Genomic DNA, 20,128 nt, shown 5'->3' with positions numbered 1-20,128 from the left:
TTAATGTATGTATGTGTATGTATGCAAAAAGTACTAACCAAATTAAATTAAATTGGTACATGAACAGTTAATATCCTTAATTGGCATACTTTATATACTCAGAAATCAAAATCAAATCAAAATCAAATCATTTATTCATTTAGGTCAAATATTGACACTTATGATAGTCGTTACAGTTACTAAATCTACCACTGGCTCGGAAAGGCGGTAGAGCCTTATGAGAAGAGCTAGCGAGAAACTCACGGCCACTCTTTTCAATCGCCATAAGTTTTACAGTGTGGTTGTACTAAACTAAACATCTACATAGAATATTTTTACCCTGTGCAATCCTTTAGTAAGGAAGAATTAGTAGGCAGAAACGACTGTAATATTAGAGTCGTCAATACTTTTTCCTGTTACATTTTTTGAACAAAACAGATATAACAATGATTTTGAAGTAGTATCCGCCAATTCTGGAAGTTGAGCCTTATAATTACGGATCCAGAAGCCCGCAGATGTGCTTAATAGCCCCAAAGGGAATATTGTAACCTGTTGCATGTAATATTACATTACAGCGCTCAAGTACTTTGTACAGTATTGTATGGATCTAAGAGGCTAAGGTAACGAAAATCAGTTATAGGCGTATTTTCGAATAACATTTCTAGTAATTGAAATTGACAACCTCTATGCCTCTTTGACTGCTGATTATGAGGTCACGGGTTTGATTCCCGGGTCCGACATTTGTCTTTTCTAATTGATGTAAGCATATTGTAACGTGCTCGGTATATGGCTCACTGCATATTACATAGGACTAAGATTGTTGATGGCGAAACGTGGGTGTGTTTCATACATACACCAGGCGTGATATTATGTATGTATTTCTCGAAAGATCTTTCACTAGAAAAACAATATCCGTTCTAGATGATGTGTTGATTTGATCTTGTGCCCCCTCATTGACGTAGATTTCCTACGCAGATGTAGGCAAAGTAAACGATGGCTTATTTTGACCGCGTTACTTTTTATATTATTGCTCACATCACAAAGATTTAGATACCCTGAAATCAATACGGTCACAATTAATAAATCACTTTAAGTTTATAAGAAGCTCGTTTCTCTACCACTATCGACTACTGACAACCGGCAAGTTATCGAGAAATTTTATTTGATAAAATCTAATCAGCGCCTCTAGCGGACGTCGTAGAAACTATTTTGCCAGTACATTTTAAATGTCAAACTCTCGATACTCGCTAGTTCGAATTATTAATAGAGAATCGACCTAAAGTCGTGTATGAAAAAGAACCATTGCAGAAACAAAAACCTATGTAGGCATTACTAATTTGAAGGCGAGAGTAATTGGCAACTTAATGGGGAAGCAGCTTGATGTTTCGCAAATAGTTCGTGCATATTTTATGTTCGGACTTCACAAAGTACCTCATATGCTAATATACTATCAATTATACAGACACCATGTAATATGTCATTCCTAATTAATATACATGGGAGGTGCAGGTATAACTAGCTAATGTAGTTTCATCAAATCAATTACTCTTTGACATGCTACTGACTAGCGGTAATTGGTTCTGTTCGTTACGCCAATGAATACGATGCTGTTATGAAGGAAAGTTTTATGCTTTTCAGTAAAAACGCTACATGTTAAAAAAATCTGTTGTTTGTTTTCTGATTCAGTCTTTTAACTGAATTAACTGTAAAGGTTCTGCCAACGATTGAAAAGTCCGTTTATAGACTTTGAAATAATATTTTGTTACATTAAGCAATATACGAGTACAAAGTATTTTTTTTTACTTCAACGTGTTCATATTTATCGAAGTCGGAAATATGTATTTTCTAATTTTGAGGTGCGTTGTTAAGATCACTATCTCTAATTTTACCTGCATGCTTATAAGTAATGTAGAATATTAGCGGTCAATGCGTATTGATTTGTACATGTACATATGTCCCTATAATATGGTACGTCAAAACAATCAAACGACCGTCTACGTCATGCTACTTGACATGCCAGCTAATTAAGTGACTGAAGCAGACGTCAACGACCCGGCAAAGTGAAGTCAATAAACCCTAAGATCTATAGGCAAGAATATAAGAAAAAAGACACGATCGACGAAGGGTTACATCAAATTTATTACACTTTCCCAATTCTATATTCCATTGTCATTTTATATGCAGGGAAACGGAATAGGACGGAGGACGATTTAGTTGTATCAAGTGTCAATAGTTTATCATGATGATTGACATTCGATTAAGTTTTTTTAAGGGGACTGGCAATGCTTGAATACGTAAAAAAGGTATTCGAGGAGCCCATATAATCTATAGTTTGCCGCCGTTGTGTGAAAATTGATTTAGTTTTGTAATGTTTTAATATTATCGCCAAGTCTATGCAATTCCTTTTCGTTTCCTTTAATGGATGCATTTGCCTTGAATGCAATATATGGGCCACATGTCTTTGTTATCTCGATAACGTAGGCGTAATAAGAGGTCATTCTTTATCGAGCACGTAAAGTGAAGAGCGTTATTGTAAAGTGCCCTTAGGGGGTCTGCATCACTTTGCTTTCCTACCGAGATTGGCTCTAGGGAAAATCTGCTGACATAGGGAATTATTAAACAACTTACTATGTTGGTATATAAGAATGTACTTACGCATTTCCTAATATTGTTCTAACATTTTTTAACGATGCCATTGGTATATTTTGTTTGCTAAAGTGTTGTACAGCACATACATTAGAAAATTCCCGATTTATTCGAGATATTTGATTTGAATTACAATTAACAAAATATATAACAGTTTGCTATCAATTATCGTTTTAAACATGGTTTATACTAGATTGTAGACTGATAACTTAATTTCATACTGCAATGATGTCTGAGGGTCCTAAGTGAAAATTATGTTAAAGTAATAAAGTTTACTTCGCAGGCTATACCGATCGATCGACAGCTAGGGCAGGTGAGAAAATATTGATACACCTCGACCAAATAACTTTGTACCAGCGAATAATGAAACATTCTGTGGATAGCCATTGTTATTTGACCGCGGACGACTCGCCTCCTAATTTTGTTTGATGTCGAGAATTAGAAGAGTCGAGGCCTTAAAAACGAAGTTAATGAAAGTCACAAATATCGGGGAAAATGTTAAATTAAATTGTTCGGTGAGATTGAATGTTATTTAGAACTCGTCTAAATGATGTCTTTACTTCTGTTATAAAACGATGATTGATTTCGAGTGCTTTTATTCCAATTGCTTGTTTTGGCGAACTTGCTAAGTAATTGAAAGCTTTTCTGGTTTGATACACGGGTACTAGGAAAGTAAAGAAACGTTTAATTTATTCCGAAATATTGGAATATCACTGGGTATTTGAATGCAAGCGAGTCCGTGCCTAATATTGCCCTTATCTTCGGTTATTGGTTATTCAGATGTGGTAGGGGCGGACAATCAAGTCTTATATTTTTGCAATCTACTGGCTTTTGTAATATTTTCCTTCATATCGCTAGTCAGTGGGATTGTAACGACCTATGAAAAATGAGCGCCATTTCCTGAGCTGAGAGAATGAAAAATTAATCCTGAATTCTCTGTACACTTAATAAAATCGTATAACCTGTTAAACTGGAACATTTCTGCACAGTTTATAGCATAAAATCAAGTGACGATATCACGTGTAATGTATAAATTGACTACCAATAAAAATAATACAAACTACCCGTATTATTAGTTAATAGTAGGTACTTTTTTGTACTTTCTAAAATATTTTTTCTTTGTTTCAGATTCATCAACAAAATCATAGAACAGTGACTCAGTAAATTTTGATAGCATTACTTAAAACTCCTGAAATTGCCGTAAGTACCCATATACCCATGAATTTTTGTTAACCTTCACGTATTGCTTTTGTCAGTGTCTCTTGACATATAAATTGCAAGTCCGTAACTTAAAGAGTGAGTGAAAATCGTTTAACTATTACCGTCATTGGAAGAAAAACAAAAAAAACAAACTACATTCAACGTTTACAACTGTTACGTGTAATATGTACTTATAATTTGTAGTGTTTTACTGTGATGAAAGTTTAAAAACCTTGTGAGTACAATCATTAACTAAACGCTTACATTAATAAACAAATACAAAGTGATTAATTTTAACAAAGTAATAACAAAGAGTGCAGTGTAAAAAAGTAACTTGAAGCAAGTCAGTGTATTAAAAACTGTGGTGGTGAATTAGTGACGGTAGCTATTTAATAAAAATAGTGATGTCTGCGTGTGTGGTGGAGGAAGGTAGGGAGGAGGGCGGCGGCGCGTGCTCCGCGGAGGCGGGCTCGAGCTTCGAACGCGACGAGGTGCCCGAGCGGCCCGCGCGCAAGGAGGTACTCTTGAGTGCGCGAGGACGACGCGCATGCTCCGAACAGGGACCCCACCCTACGCTGAATTTTCGTAAGTCTTTTCCCATAGTTTGATGTTGTATTGCCACTTGTTTTACTGCTTTTTTCTTTTTAGTATCCGTAGTTTTTTTTAACATATTTATTGTGATTAAAACTTGTAGTTGTTATTTTATTTTTTTTAATTTGTCGTTTAAGTATGTAGTTTTATATAATGTTTGATATCTGTAGTTATTTTGCTTTATTGTAGTTTATTATTAATATATTTGTTAAATTATTTAATACGTATTTTTTATTTAAACGCTACTGAGTGTCTCCCTGTTTTACCTTTCTTCCTTTCTGCTTAGTCTTATATGTTGGATAAATTATTTTTTTACGTTATATTTGCACTGGGTAGTATGTGCACGTAGATTTTATTTTGATACTTCGCACGACAAAAATCTTTTCGCTTTCAATGCACGAACTGTTTGCTTTGTACACGTATTTTACTATTAACACGTAACAGAGAAACGTAGGTAAGTACGCGAACGCTAAGTGTGCTAAATTGTGACACTGTAGAGCTAATTCACGTCTCGTCGCCTCTTTACACGTTTACTACGCAACTGAGGAAATATCTACTATATTCCAATTATGTTATTTTAGTGATGTTATGGATACGAAGTTTCGAATGTGGTTACCGATATATTAGTCATATTGTATTGTTTTCGGATACGATTAGGGATATGAAATTATTCTGGATTATCCGTTAGTTTCAGATAGTTTGAAAAATATTAGTGAATGAACGAGTGGGTTATCAATTTAGTCTGCATCTTATTCGAAATCATTCATAACTTTTATATCGAATACGGTTACATAGAAGAATTTTTCGGATATCCGAATGTTTCGGTTACGGAGCTCCAAACCATCCCTGGTTATTCGTCATCAATCATTCAATATGGAAACATATTAATGGCCTTCTGATAAACTTTATTAATGGTCACCATGCATTAAAAGTAATGTCACAATACATTTTATAAAGATGGCCCTTATTTTATCATGATAATCAACGAAGCAACTACTTCAGTTTTATTTGTTCGATAAAACAGTTCTCTAGTAACGTTTGCAGTGAATTTCAACTTTATATAGTGAATGCAAAGTTGGTGCGCATCCCTGTTCCAATGTTTGAGAAACAGTGATTACAAAAACAAAACTTTTTCTAACAACTTTATGTGGGACGAAGGTATTTTATAATTTAAATATTAAAATGTAATTTTTTCTTTGCTTTTTAAATTAGATAATAGAGTTGCATCGTGAAATTAAAGGTTTAACAGTTTGTGTGGGTACCTCCTACAAATACGAAAGTGAACAAGTATTTTTTTACCATGGTGGGTACATATAAGTTTAAAATTATTGTTCAACCCATCCGTGGACAAAAGTCTTTGTCTCCACTGGCTCTGTCAGCAGCTAAATGGGAATATAAAAAATCCGAATCACATTTTTTTGTGTAACACTGGACTTAATACGATTACAAATATGGCCTAGATTAACTAACACTTAGGTACGGATGACTGTGGACGTGGTCGCAGTCTTAAATGAAATAATTGTACGAAAGTAATTCCTAAAATGTCCCATACGTCTTCTTGAGAAAGTCAAATAGAAACATTTCTCGTAAGGAATATTACAGTCATTACAGATGTTTGTTCCAAGTTTGTATCGCCAGGCCAATATTTGACAATAACCCTTGCCGAAGTAGGACGACCCATTTTCTTGGACACACTCATATGGTACCACGAAAATGGCGCAGGTGTTACGAAAAAGTACCCAAGATTTATATAAAATTGGAAATAATTTAGCAGCACCACAACTGGGCTTATTTTTGGGTCCAACATAGTTTTTATTGTCCTCTTTTAATAAACTTTTTTTATAATTTTCCCACGGTCTTCATAAAAGGGTATGGAACTTTAACTCCTGTCAAAACTATAATTTCTTATTGAACTCTTTATAGGTCTCCTATATTCGCTTTTCTATCTACGCTGTATATTGTTTTATTTCTGTAATATTGAGGTATTGTTGTTATACTTATTAAAAGATCGAAACACTCGCTTTTCCTCAGATTACTATTTCCTTGTGAAAATGAGTAATCCAGTCACACACTCGGTTGGCTGATACTAATCTGTTGCGTTCCAATTAATATCTGCCACAGACCTTCGTTGTGTCTTACGCAGTGATTCAGGATATCGGAAATGTGAGCAATACTGAGACATCATTAATTGATCGTTGCCCAGGCAACGTTCGGATATGTTGTTCCTAGCATTATACAGTGATATAGTTTTATCTGGGGGCACGGCAGTGCCCCCGCAAGTCGAGCAAAAAAAAGCGGCACGGCCGTACCATCTTTTCTCGAAGCAATTCAGGCCATTTTCGACCCCCTATAATTTCGTTGTGGATAAAACAAGAAGCCTGAATTTTTAGCGACTTATCAGTCATTGTATGAACACGGTATATTGAAATTTTCAGTCAATTTGAACCAGTACTTTAAGAATGACAACTTGTTAAAGTTTTGAATTTTGTCACTCACTGATTCACTGACTCACTGACTCACCGATCATCAAAAGTCTAAGGCATTTCTAGCACACTTAGGAGCTTCAAATTTAGAATACAAATAGAATTTAGTATCTTAATCATGGGAAAATTTCAATATTTTCTAATTTCAGTCCAGTTTTCTAAATACATTAACTGCAAGAATAACTTTGTAATCTTATACATTTATATAGGATTACAAGGTTACATTTGCAGTTAATGAATTATTTATTACTGTAGTATAATAGAAAATAATAGGTGTACATAGGTACCTACTGTATGAGGCATAACTTAAGGGTGTTTAGCCTATGAAACTGAACAACATTTCAATAGGAAAATATGTTGAATTATGAAAAAAATAACCGTCTTTCCATACAAATTGGACTTATGTTCGCTTTACAAAAAGAAGTGAGATGCCATCAAAAACATCCTGTAAAAAACCTCAAGTCTCGCAGCGTAAAAAGTGGTGAGATCTATATAATACCAAGTCGATTAATCTGTTTAGTCTCTACTGAAAGGACCTTCTGTCTTAAGTTATTACATAAGTTATTATCATGCCAATATTAAAAATATTTCACGTTTAAAACATAAATCGACTTGGTCATCGCATGAAAACACAAATTCGCCATTAAAATATCAGGAGCATTAATTTCTTTAAGATACTCATCTCGATCATTGTATTCGGAAGGACCCTAGTGAGGAATTCGGTTGCTGGCCCGTCGTGCTGTGCAGTGTGGTACATACTAATAATCAAATCATGCGATGGCCAGGTCGATTTATTTGTTTTAAACGTAAAATATTTTTAATATTGGCATGATAATAACTTATGTAATAACTTAAGACAGAAGGTCCTTTCAGTAGAGACTAAACAGATTAATCGACTTGGTATTATATAGATCTCACCACTTTTTACGCTGCGAGACTTGAGGTTTTTTACAGGATGTTTTTGATGGCATTTATAATTTATATATATATATATGCTCCTTGCATACGAATATGAAGACAGAGGGTCTACGTTGCAATAGCCTGAACAGAATTATAAGTACCTAGTACGATCTTTTTATTGCATGTTTTTGTTTTGAATGACAAGCAAGAAGAACGCTACGATGGGCAGCCGTTTTAATTAAAAAAACTAAGCGTATTTTGCACCTTTACTTAGGTCTCATATGACCTGATGTTTATATTTGTGACAACATCTCATTCCGTGGGGAACAAAGACGTGACGATATGGTAATTTCTTATGAAGTTATGTCGTGTTGGCCGTACCAAGTCTTTTAAGGGTGGGAACTTGGCTAATTTGCATACAAAAAAGCTATGAAAAGCTTTGCACACAGATCAATACGGTGTTAACAGCTGACTTGATTATAGCCGTAGGCGACAAACGGTTAAGGTTAGGGATATATTGGCGGCCAGATGTCCCATACATGTCATCGATATATCGAGCGAAGCGGACTTCGCTAGACAAGAAACTAGTACAAGTGTCCCACAACACCATTGCAGAGTTTCACAATGATATAGTTGATAGCAACTTAAGGATATATAAAGTACCTAGCGTTTAAATTTCCAGTTAAATATTATCTTTACAGTGTTCAAAGAGGGGACAACTGGTGTCTTGAAGTTGAAATATCCAAAGGGAAATGTCGATTCTTCAGACTCTCAGATAACTGGGGACTGTTGCTTTCTTATCAGCTTATTCAGTACCTATCAATTTTAATTGTTGTTACTTTTCAAATTGTACTTCATAATTTCTTAATATTTTATTTATAATAATTTATCGTGGCTCAGATTTAATATATAACGTCAACATTAATCTTTTGCTATAATGGTCGTTATTTACAGCTAGCAAATATCGTTCGCGGTCAGATTGTTTTAAAATAGTTCAGACATCGTAAAAGTCATAGTTCAGACATAAAAGAACGTACTGACACTGTACAAGTTGTTTTCAACCACTTATCATAGTAATGTGCATATGCTCCTTTGTTGCATATCACTGATTCTCATTTCTCATATACTTTGAAATTGAATATTCATTTCAAACCCGGCTTTTATGACATAGCGTTAGAAGTACTTCCCGTAACACATATTATAACGATCGTTAATGTAAATAGCTCGTCTATATGCATCATAATTTATTTTAAGTCAACGTTTAAGCTACAATATATTAGAGACTGAATACTGCATGGTGAAATCAAATGGTCAAATTAAATATTGCTCAGGAACTAACATGTTTCACATAATTTTGATCTGAGTTTCTGAATCAAACCCTGACAATCATATAAATGTGCAAGTTTTTGAGGATGGATGTGAGGATGTGTATGAATGTTACTTTTACACATAAAACAACTGAATGGATTAGAATACAATTTGACCTAGAGATAGTTTAACAAATGAACCATTTGTTACGGCAGTTGAAGCCAAAAGCTAGTCAACGAAAATAACTAAAACGTTTTCTTTACATACAGAACACGGCACGTCTCATTTGTGGGGCGCAAATAGCAGTCGTCGCGGTTGGAGTCGCAAGCGCACGTCGGCTCCTCAGATGAGCAACGTGCACGGATCCATGCCGCGCGTGGCGCTGGTGCTGCGCTCCCGACGCAGCTGGCCCGTCGCGCCGCAGTCTTGTAGAAGGTAAGAAACTGTCAACACTTAGTATTAAGTCCGTGATGTGAAGTGTCGAGAATAAAACTACTCGAAGATCTGTTGCGCGATTGTCTATCTACCATTATCGATTCCAAACTATCGACATTTTTTGTATGAATACCTAGCGCCCCCTAACGGACGCCGTAAGAAATAATTTTCTAGTAAATTTTAGTAAAACTTTCGATAATTGATTTCGAATACTATCTTTTGAAAGTTTGGGTATTCAGTGTATGTGAAATGGTAGGAGCAGGATATTTCTTAAATAGGCTAATTAAATAGGCAGGTAAACCTGGGCACGTTTGGGATACATTTTTGCGGTTAATAACATTAGAATCTGTAGTGATCGAGCGACGTGCTAGATTACAATAATAGCGCTAACTTAACCCTACTTAAGAGTCAAGAAGGTCGTCGACGAGGCGCCGTGCCAAGAGCGCTGACTGCACTTGCTTGCCGCAAGCCTGCAAGTAAGCACTAAATACGTACTTTATTTACTCACTACTTTGCAGTTTTTAACAAAAATATATTTTTACAAACTTTCTGGAAACGTAACGGAATTTGTCTGTTTCGCTGTAGTAAGGGTATGTCGGTTTGTTAACTTAAATTAACATTATTTTGCTTGAAATATTGGTCCCCTGCTTCATTTTGTAAAAAAAAATCTTTTTTCTCGTGACAATGATTTCACTGATTACGTTTTTCCAGTATTGCTGTTTTTCTTTAAGGATAGTCTCAATCTTAAAAAACTTGTGTCTGGATAAAATACGCAGTGACAGACGGCCGTCCTCCAAACGAATAACAAAGTTTTAATAGTTTTTTGCAACCGCCACCATTCTTTTTTATGTAGCAGAAGTTTTTTCACTAACTTCACAACTTCATTTTGTTTATGTATTTTATTTTATTAAGTTTCCTTAAGTAAAATCTAAATGCGGTCAGAAAAAGCTTTTCAACGCTTTTGCTTAGTAATAATTCGGTTTTTATACCGACTACTGGAACTCTGCCCGATCTGTTTCATAGCATATTTTTTCCTCTTTTTTACGTAAAAGCCTAAAACTTTCGAACATTTTCATATACAAATTTTTAAATTACATTTACTCACATCGTTTCTCAAGAGTCAAGATGCTGTTAAATTACGTGTGACACGCAATTTAAACTCGATGTAACTCGACTAACTATGTTTATATTAGTAATTAATTAGCCGGTACGTCACTTGCCGCCTCATCGATTAACATGAGTGGCCCCATTTATACCGGGCCAGAGCCGTAAGGACTAAATCACATATTAAATACTCGAGAACCTTAACATATTATAACGAGAGAGAAATTGATAAATTTTGTCCTTTTTATCTCAAAAAGTGTCGCGTCTTGAAAAATAATTTATACCTTTGTAACTTTTTCGTAAGAATGCAAGTACTTCTCCAGAAACATTGCGATTCACAATCGCGATTCGTACACATTTTTGTGTTATTAAAAAAGTTTTGATTTGATTTCGAGTGAACTTTTATAGATTACAATTATTTAGGAAATTGGAATCGAATATTTAATGGGTATTCAGATCGCTCTCACCTTCACACAAAGGTTCTTGAAATGTGGAGATGGATTGTGGTAAAAAGGTTTGAATAATGATTTAGCAAACCCAAAAGGATTTACGAGCGCAGACGTTATGACTCTTGGGCTTTCGTTCAGTTAATAAATAGGTGTGTTAAAGGTGATGAGGGTCAATTGATCGTTCAATTCCTATTAATTTTGCGTGTACTTTAATATTTTGGGTCTGAATTTATTAATTGAATTTATGGATTCGACGAAATTGACAACTTGTTCAGTAAATTATATAGCCGTTGTTAATCGCTTGATTTTAATCTCAACTTTCAGTAATCCCTACATCTCTAGCCACGAATTTTAATACTAGATTCACTTTTGTATCCTAACACGTTATTAAATTATCTACATTTAAACAACTGCACTAAGTTAGTATGCAAAAGCCCAATAGTCCGTAGTATCATTAGAAGCCTGTAATCTGCAATCTCCCTGTAATATACCCATCTCTGCAGAGCATATATGCGTGGTTCTTGATTGCCACATGCCATAAAACAATTACTGCGGGCACTGTGGTGGTTAACAAGGGAGGGAGGACCTATGTCTGTATTCTGCGCTGAATTTAAATAAGACATTGTCTTCGTAATAACTGTATCTAACCGTGTGTTTAGGACCACATAATTGTGTTGGAAACAACAACTCACTTCAAATGTAATACGTGAGTTGTAACTCTGTTTACGGATTTTTATTTTTAAGTTTATATGTTTACTGAACATAAATTTTATACAGTCATCATCCAATACTTGCAGTAATTGGTGACCGTTTTCAGGCATTCTTTTTCACGCTTTTTACAGGCTTAATTAAAGCCGTGATTGCATTAATACCGACCCGAAATTCAATTGAAAATCCGCCCTTTAAAACTTCGCGTCCGTAATTGGGTCATGATTTCCTATCTGCGTGCCAAACAACTTTCTGCTTCGAATACGTCCGAATGGACATAGAAGTGATTCCATAAGTGTCCGATTTCGTCAATTTCGATCCCGAACCCAATATTGGCTCAAACAATGTCATGACCCGCTTGCAGTAATTTACATTTTAAACCAAACTCTTTGATTCTAATTCAATTTATGATAAAGTACTGGACCAAATGGGACGAAATTTAAATAGGCTCTGAGCGGGGAGTATTCCCTTTCAATTAAAACGCAAATCGACCGCTGAGTCCCGAAGTGTTATAAAAATAACCACGTAGAATCTCATCTTTGAATAAAGTCTATTAAACTTGCTATGTAACTATAGGACAAAAGCCTCGCTATTTTTATGGAGGTAAGAGATATTTGTCAGGCGCAAGTAAAGGATTTTCTTCAAATAAAATTTAATATAATTTTAAATATTTCGGTGTGACTCTGATTTTTTTCACAGACTAAGAGGCCTAGGCTGCCTCAATGTTATCAGTATTTACTTCATCTAAAACAGTTTTTCAACCAAACGAATATCACCCGCCTTGAATACATTTCTGTACGTACAACTCCCACGACGTAAGTGGACGCTAGCAGCCGATAAAATAAATAATAGCGTGTATTTCTGGATTGCATGTCAGTTACGGACAAAGCCAATTTGAATCATTTATGAACAATCACCTTTCGTGATACATCGCACGTGTTTATTCCGTATATTTGTACTAACATTTCACGTTCACAAATCTATTAGGCTTGCTGCCTTTGTATATTTGTAGTACGCGCGTAATATTGAATTGTTGGGTAAAGTGAGTCTCGCGCCGGCTCGAGCCTGCGTGTGACGGATGCAATAAGCTGATGACATCGTGCGTTCCCGTTCAACGTGAATGTGCTAGTAATATGTTAATAATATTCTATGTCGCTACAGTACTTTATTGCTTGTTAAATTATATTGAGAAGTGAAGATTTTTGTAGCTACTTCTATGTCTTTTAGTAACTTTTAAAGTAAATCAATAACAAATAGTGAGAGAAAAATCTATTTAGGCAGTGACTGGCTGGTCAGAAATGCAGTTGTTGGTTGAAAATGTGGTACTTAAGAAGTAACATTTTTTTTTCTTTTAAAAAAGACAACTCCCGCACGATGAATTGCTATTGTGTCGCGGGGACTTTTCCAAACATACAAACCGCGGACACAAAGCATAACCAGACTCGAAACAATTATTTGTGGATCGCACAAATAATTGCTCCGTGTGGGAATCGAGCCCACCACCTCCCGACGCAATGGTTTCAGCGTGGCTACCTAAACCACTGCGCGGAGGCAGTCAAATATTGAACGTTTATCCAAAACTGTAGATAAGAAATTGAAATCAGCTGTACCCGACAAACCCATCTGTATACATACAGATCTTTACCAAGATTACTTAATACCTGGCCATAAGAAGATCAGACCTATTCAGTAAGTGCTACAGATTTAAGTCATTTTCGTAACAGTTTTTTTGTCGTTCAAATGCCGTAGTGTATTGGTTTATAGCTGAACCCATTTTGTACGTAACGTTCATGTTTGCGTTACTAAGTAAGTAGACTTTGGAGATATGCTTCGAGTTGTAGGTATTAAGGCGGTGTATTAATATAAGACACCATTTCTCTGATGCTTCGCTTACGCTTCTTATATGTGTTTAATTTTACTAATACATACTTAATCCCTTTTTATACTTTTTTTACTACCTATTCATAGTGTTCAAACATGGATATGTTTTGAGGAATGATGTTACCGATTTTAAAATGTAGCTCTATTAACAACGTTTAGGCGCCTCAATTACTATTGGCCTATTAGATAAGTTTCTAATTGAATATGAACCTATTTTCACGTACATGCGAGAACCTTTCAAGAAAATAAATGAAAGCATTACATCAAACTCAGAACTGAACTGTTGGACAATCGAATAACATTTTGTAATCTTTAAAGACTACAAAATATCATCCGGTGGAATTCTACGAAATACGTAGCTCAACCACGAGTTTCATATAAGTTTTTGTTTGCTCGTTTCATTTTGCAATACTCTGCCTAAATGTGGGGTTTCACGAAACTTCTGCGGATTTTACACCTGATCCGCGAGTTCCTGTGTGGATTTATGCATTCAGGATTCCAATAACTCTGTGTTATATTCCAGTTTTACTTTCCACAAAGAATATTAATAAAGAAAAAGCATTGCATTTACGTTTTAAACCCTTCTTTTGTGAGGAATTGTTCGTAATTAAAATATACATAAGAGCCATATCAATCTTTATTAATAACTTTCCCGAGAATTGGAAGGTTTGATTTTCATCAGCGTGATGCCGCAATGTAGTTTTCGAAGAAAGGAACAACGTGATCGCAGTATAACGTAAGGAAACCTTACAGAAAAAAATAACTGAAAACAAAAGAGGATGATAATGAACAAGCAATAAATAATTCTTTTAAAACTGCAATAGACATTTTTTTTGGAAATAACTGGCTTTTTTATTGGGTGCTAAAAACTATTGAGTTTGTTTAATACCATACACAATAAAGTAATTAGTTTTTCAAAACTATATCTGCACATACGTTTCTAGTTCGCTTCTTTTTACATGTTTGAAGTTAAGATAGCGTGTTCCAACCCTCTTTCACATTTTCCAAAATAACATATCCATTTGTGTACCATCGCTAATCAGATATTCCGTTACGGGGAATAAATCGGGGAAGGGGAAACGATGACAACTCGGGGTTATTCTGTAAGCCGCGATGAATGCCATGATTGATAACCTACAGAATCCCATCAAAATCTCTCCAGATTATAATATTAGGAACACATTAAGCACAATGTTGGAATTATTGAATTCTTCCCTGATTTTTCCTTATGATTTATTTTGTAACAATTTTGTATTTTAAGCGTTATTACTAAATAATATGTGAAAGTTTAATGGATGATGTATCACGTTTGCAGCTGCTTAGTTATAAAATATGACGCAACTTTTAACGTATTTTATCATAGATGTTCTACATAACTACAAGGAATTATGAAATCAGTTAGTCTTGCAACACACATATTGGATTTGGGAATATTTTTCGAACAACAAAACCGGCTCGATTCCCTTGCTCGGCTTGTGCCGATCGGGTTTATCTACACATCGGTTTTACCACCCGGCTAGGCCGATTAATGCACAACCGAATATATTATGGTGTGTTATAGTTCAAAAATACGATGTAAAAGGGCGTTGGAGAACATTTCCTAGGTATACTTGGGCGGGAAAATTTTCAGGTGTGAGCAAATGACTACGAGGCAGTTCAAGGCTGCATGTCAAATATAAAACGTATAAAAAAATATTTTACCAATCGCATAAATAATATCGTATGTGATTATCGTTATTATCGTTCGTCGTCATGGGAGCCATTTTTCCTGAGAAACGTAAGCCTGTGAAATATATCAAGTTTCAGTGACTTATTGTTACGCGAGTCTTCAAAAGTTAAAATATGGCATAATTAAATGATATGTGGTGATTTTTCCTGTCATGAGGATACTTGCCAGAAAATGTTTGAATAAAGTTATGTTCAATTAAAAAAATAAAAGTAAATTTTCTTTCAATTAATTTAGATATCTTCAATAGTGTAAGTAGTCCCCTCCATGACCGATTTTTTCACCACTCTGTATCTACTACACTCTATATTCCATTACTATGAAACGTATTTTTGTTATTAAAAACCCATGCTATTATTATTATCCCCTACTAAAGAGCGAATATTAAAAACGAAGTTATTATCGAGAATATTCCCATTTTTCGGCGTATTTTCGGGTGTTTTGACCGTGTTTTTTGGAACGTATCATGTAACAGAAGGTAAAGCGCGCACGTTACCAATATCCGGTCGCTATTGAAAATTTCCTAACAAAAAACTTAGCAACGACATTGTACTATCTTTTCTCCTTATCTTAAGTTACTACTGGAACTCGTAAAGGCTTAAGCCAGGCCTTCGATTGGTTTCCATGTTAGGTTTTCAGTAGGCTTTATAACTTCTGGTACCTATATGATAGGGGACCGTTTAAGATACGTGTATGTAAACGTCTGTTATTGGAAATCGTTTTTATTTTATAAAAGAACTTCATCGCCTTATTTCATTAATACAAATTAACCAAGCAAGTAAATTAAATTTATCCATGCCTTCCATTATATCCAGATATCCAGTGATAGCGAGATTTTCTTATAGTAGGTATTTATTAACAGAGCCTTTTTTTAAATTGAAATTAAGGTATTTTTACATATGGTAACAAATGATTTTTGCTCGCCAAGCTTGTTAGCATTGTTGGCATCATTAGGTGCCGAATCTGCAATTGGCCAGCATTTAAGACTGAAACCGTAACCCTTCCATCATGCCGGAACACTTGCCCACTGGGAGAATAATCTGTTTCTTGCCTTTAAGTCTTCGAGGTTTTACATTGCAAACATTTGTTAAATAAACGCAAATACATTTTCAATCAATTTATAATACGGTAGACTTAGGTGTAGAGAATACATTTAAACAGCTAAGTGAACTAACGTGCTAACACGATGTAAAGCGCTCGTACCGAGTGATTTTAGCATACAACTACCGCGAAAACTTACATAACACAATCTATTAATCTGTCGCTAAATCTGTTACTAAACGCACAAGTTTCAAGGGGATAAGTAATTTATAGTGCTTATAATATCACTAGGGAAATAATGCTTGCATAGCCTTGGTTAACTTGACGTTTCGGCACAGGGTAAGCGGCCTGTGACTGTGATCTCACTGAAAGAAAATCATCTGTCTCTTTATCATTGGTTTCAATTTAGAGATAACATTTCAATATTTATGCGTTTTAATTATAATCAACAATTATTGTTAATGCGAGAAGTTTATAAACCGGAAGCTCTAGGTTTCGAAGTTGCGAACACAGGTACATTTGGTGTACGGTAAAACCAACACTGCATCAATAAATAAAGGTTTTATACCTGAAAATATTATTATGTTTAATATCAATAAACTATAAAATGTCAGTCAAGAGCTCCTAGTAATAATGTCCAGTTTATACCATCGGCTTAAAAATATTTATGTGCCAATATATGAGTTTGATCCTTGGCCCGCAGTATTGCGGTTTACACCCTTTCCCCTATTTGATTTTAGTGCCTGAGTTAGTAGTGTACTTCAGATTCAAATTTGATGTGCTATAAATGTGGCCACTTCACTCAGTTATGACTGAATTTATAACAAGAGATTATGTGCAAACACCGCAATATAAATAGGTAAATGACAACGAAGGGAGCGGCAGGAACATTTAAAGTGACGAGCTTAATTTAGCAGTAAATTAGTTTAATGCCATCAAAAACATTCTGTAAAAACCTGAAGTCTCGCCGTAAAAAGTTGTGAGATCTGTATAATACCAAGTCGATTAATCTATTTAGTCTCTACTTAAAGGACCTTCTGTCTTAAGTTATTACGTATGTTATTATCATGCCAATTTAAAAAAAAATACCTCTAAAACAAATAGACCGACCTGGCCATCGCATGATTTGATTATTAGTATGTATCACACTAGACAGCACGACGAGAAGTTACTGCTCCTGAAATGTTAATGGCGAATTTGTGTTTTCTTGCGATGACCAAGTCGATCTATTTGTTTTAAAGGTATTTTTTTTAAATTGGCATGATAATAACATACGTAATAACTTAAGACAGAAGGTCCTTTAAGTAGAGACTAAATAGATTAATCGACTTGGTATTATACAGATCTCACAACTTTTTACGGCGAGACTTGAGGTTTTTACAGAATGTTTTTGATGGCATCTCACTTCTTTTTGTAGAGCGAACATAAGTCCAATTTGTATGGAAAGACGTTATATTTTTTCATATTCAACATATTTTCCTATGGGAATGTTGTTCAGTTTCATGGGCTAAACACCCTTACCCACCCTATACCCCCTCCCGTTATGCCTCATATAGTATGTACCTATTTACACCTATTTATCTTATTTTCTGCAGTAATAATAATTCATTAACTGCAAATGTAACCTTGTAATCTTATACATTTATATGGGATTACAAAGTTATTGTTGCAGTTGGTGTATTTAGAAAACTGGACCGAAATTAGAAAATATTGGATTTTTCCCATGATTAAGACACTAAACCCTATTTGTATTCTAAATTTTAAGCTTCTAAGTCTGCTAGAAGTACCTTAGACTTTTGATGATCGGTGAGTCAGTGAGTCAGTGAATCAGTGAATCATTGAGTGACAAAATTCAAAATTTTAACTAGTTGTCATTCTTAAACTACTGGTTCAAATTGACTGAAATTTTAAATATACCGTATTTATACAATGACTGATTAGTTGCTGAAAATCCAGGCTTCTTGTTTTATCCACAACGAAATTATAGGGGTGTCAAAAATAGCCCGAATTGCTTCGAGAAAAGGATGTTACGGCCGTGCCGCTTTTTTTTTGCTCGACTTGCGGGGGCACTTCCGTGCCCCCAGATTACCCACCTAATTATGACAAAATCCCAGAAAAAAGTACCTACATAATAACTCATTAACGGCCATGGTAAACTGCGCTCTGCCTGGCAAAAACGATCACAAAAACTATAGCTTATAAGTGACAACGAATTGCACTAAAATTTGTTCAGTAAGTCTTGAGTTTGTTGCGAATAGACAAACACAGCGAAGACTTAGTTTTATAATATATTAACTAACCCGCGCTGCTTCGCTCACGAATTTTCTATCCATTCTTTTCTCTTCGAAAACCTTTTTTGTGACTTAAAAACATACAAAAAATAAGTTGAGTTGGTTAAGCCGTTTTTAAGATTGGCGCTAAGCAACACATTGGGCGATTAATTTTTATATATAAGAAGACACCTTCGGAATGGTTATAACTAACATAAAAGTAACTAACGATTACTTACTTTCTCATGGAAATTCCTAAGCCTTCTTCAGAGTTGAGTGAGCCACTGCACGTCAAAGCTTGCACCGATTCTCAAAGCTACTTAGTTTGATGACTTGGTTATAGACATTATAGTTACGTCATTACTATGAATGACCTTAATATCAGTAGCGTGAGCCAATGTTGATAACTTATGTACGAATTACGATCCAACGTTAAACCTAGATTGTAACCTACGCTGTTGCGAGCTCTTGCTAGATTATTTCATTGACCTAAGTTTCAAACTATCTGAGTACCAACAGACTAATAGACATATGTATTTTCGCTTTCATATTAGTAGTAGGTATGTCATTATAAATCGATAGAGCCACCCAGAGGCGATACGGCGGTAACGTCTTTATATCGAGATCACTACTAAGGTTCACACACAATACATTAAGCGGTTAACCCAGCCTTATCAGGACCAGCACCAACCGTCAAAGGCTTGGATTCCACGAACACATTTAATATTTAGTAGTGCAATTCACATATGTTGAATTGAGGGAAATAAGTTGTAGTTGCTGCATCCTTTGTGTTGTAGCATTAATTTAGACTGGACGGTTTTCAATCTAACTTTGAACGGCTGCTACACGTACAACGAAGTAGTAAGTGCAGTGAATTTAATAGATCGTTTTTTATAGGATACTTTTAGGGCGCGCTCCCACTATGTCGTGACGACAGATAATCGTGTAGTTTTAAGTGTCGTGGCTTATGTGTTTAAATGGAGGTGTTCACATATAGAACGACACGACTTACTGTCGTCTACGACATTTTTTGCAGTGACGACAGATTATCGTGACAGTGGGGGCGAAACAATATTTTTTTTTGACGACAAACAATCGTTATAATGGGAACAGCTAGAGACCATAGTCGTCCAACGATAAATTAATCGTTACGACATAGTGGGAACGCGCCCTTAAGGTATAGGAGGATGTTGTAAGAGTTATAACCGACGTGTCTTAGGACGAAAGTGTTGGACATTATCATTCCCACTTACTACCTCATCTCGTTTTAATGCCGCAGCACCTCGTCGCCACGTGTCCTGCCGCCACTTTCCCAAGGCCTTACCCGAAGAGCTCTTAAAACGTTATTAGACAGATGGCAACACTACCTTTTCCACCGACCTACTGAGTGTAATCAAGTTTGGTTGT

The 20,128-nt window shown here is 35.3% G+C and overlaps 1 protein-coding gene across 1 annotated transcript in view; it reads left to right on the top strand.

Moving 5' to 3' along the window:
- The window catches only part of LOC142972919 (uncharacterized), a 115,475-nt gene that overhangs the window by 57,079 nt on the left and 38,268 nt on the right, over positions 1–20,128 (top strand). The window contains exons 2-3 of the mRNA XM_076114369.1: positions 3,754–4,410; positions 9,377–9,542. Of these exons, the coding sequence (XP_075970484.1) occupies positions 4,230–4,410; positions 9,377–9,542 (347 nt within the window). The 5' untranslated portion in view covers positions 3,754–4,229. The remainder of the gene's footprint in view (positions 1–3,753; positions 4,411–9,376; positions 9,543–20,128) is intronic.

Source organism: Anticarsia gemmatalis, chromosome 5 (genome assembly GCF_050436995.1).
Source record: "Anticarsia gemmatalis isolate Benzon Research Colony breed Stoneville strain chromosome 5, ilAntGemm2 primary, whole genome shotgun sequence".
NCBI lineage: Eukaryota > Metazoa > Arthropoda > Insecta > Lepidoptera > Erebidae > Anticarsia > Anticarsia gemmatalis.
Note: the sequence above shows the minus strand (reverse complement) of the source record. Positions and strands in the feature narration are given on the sequence as shown.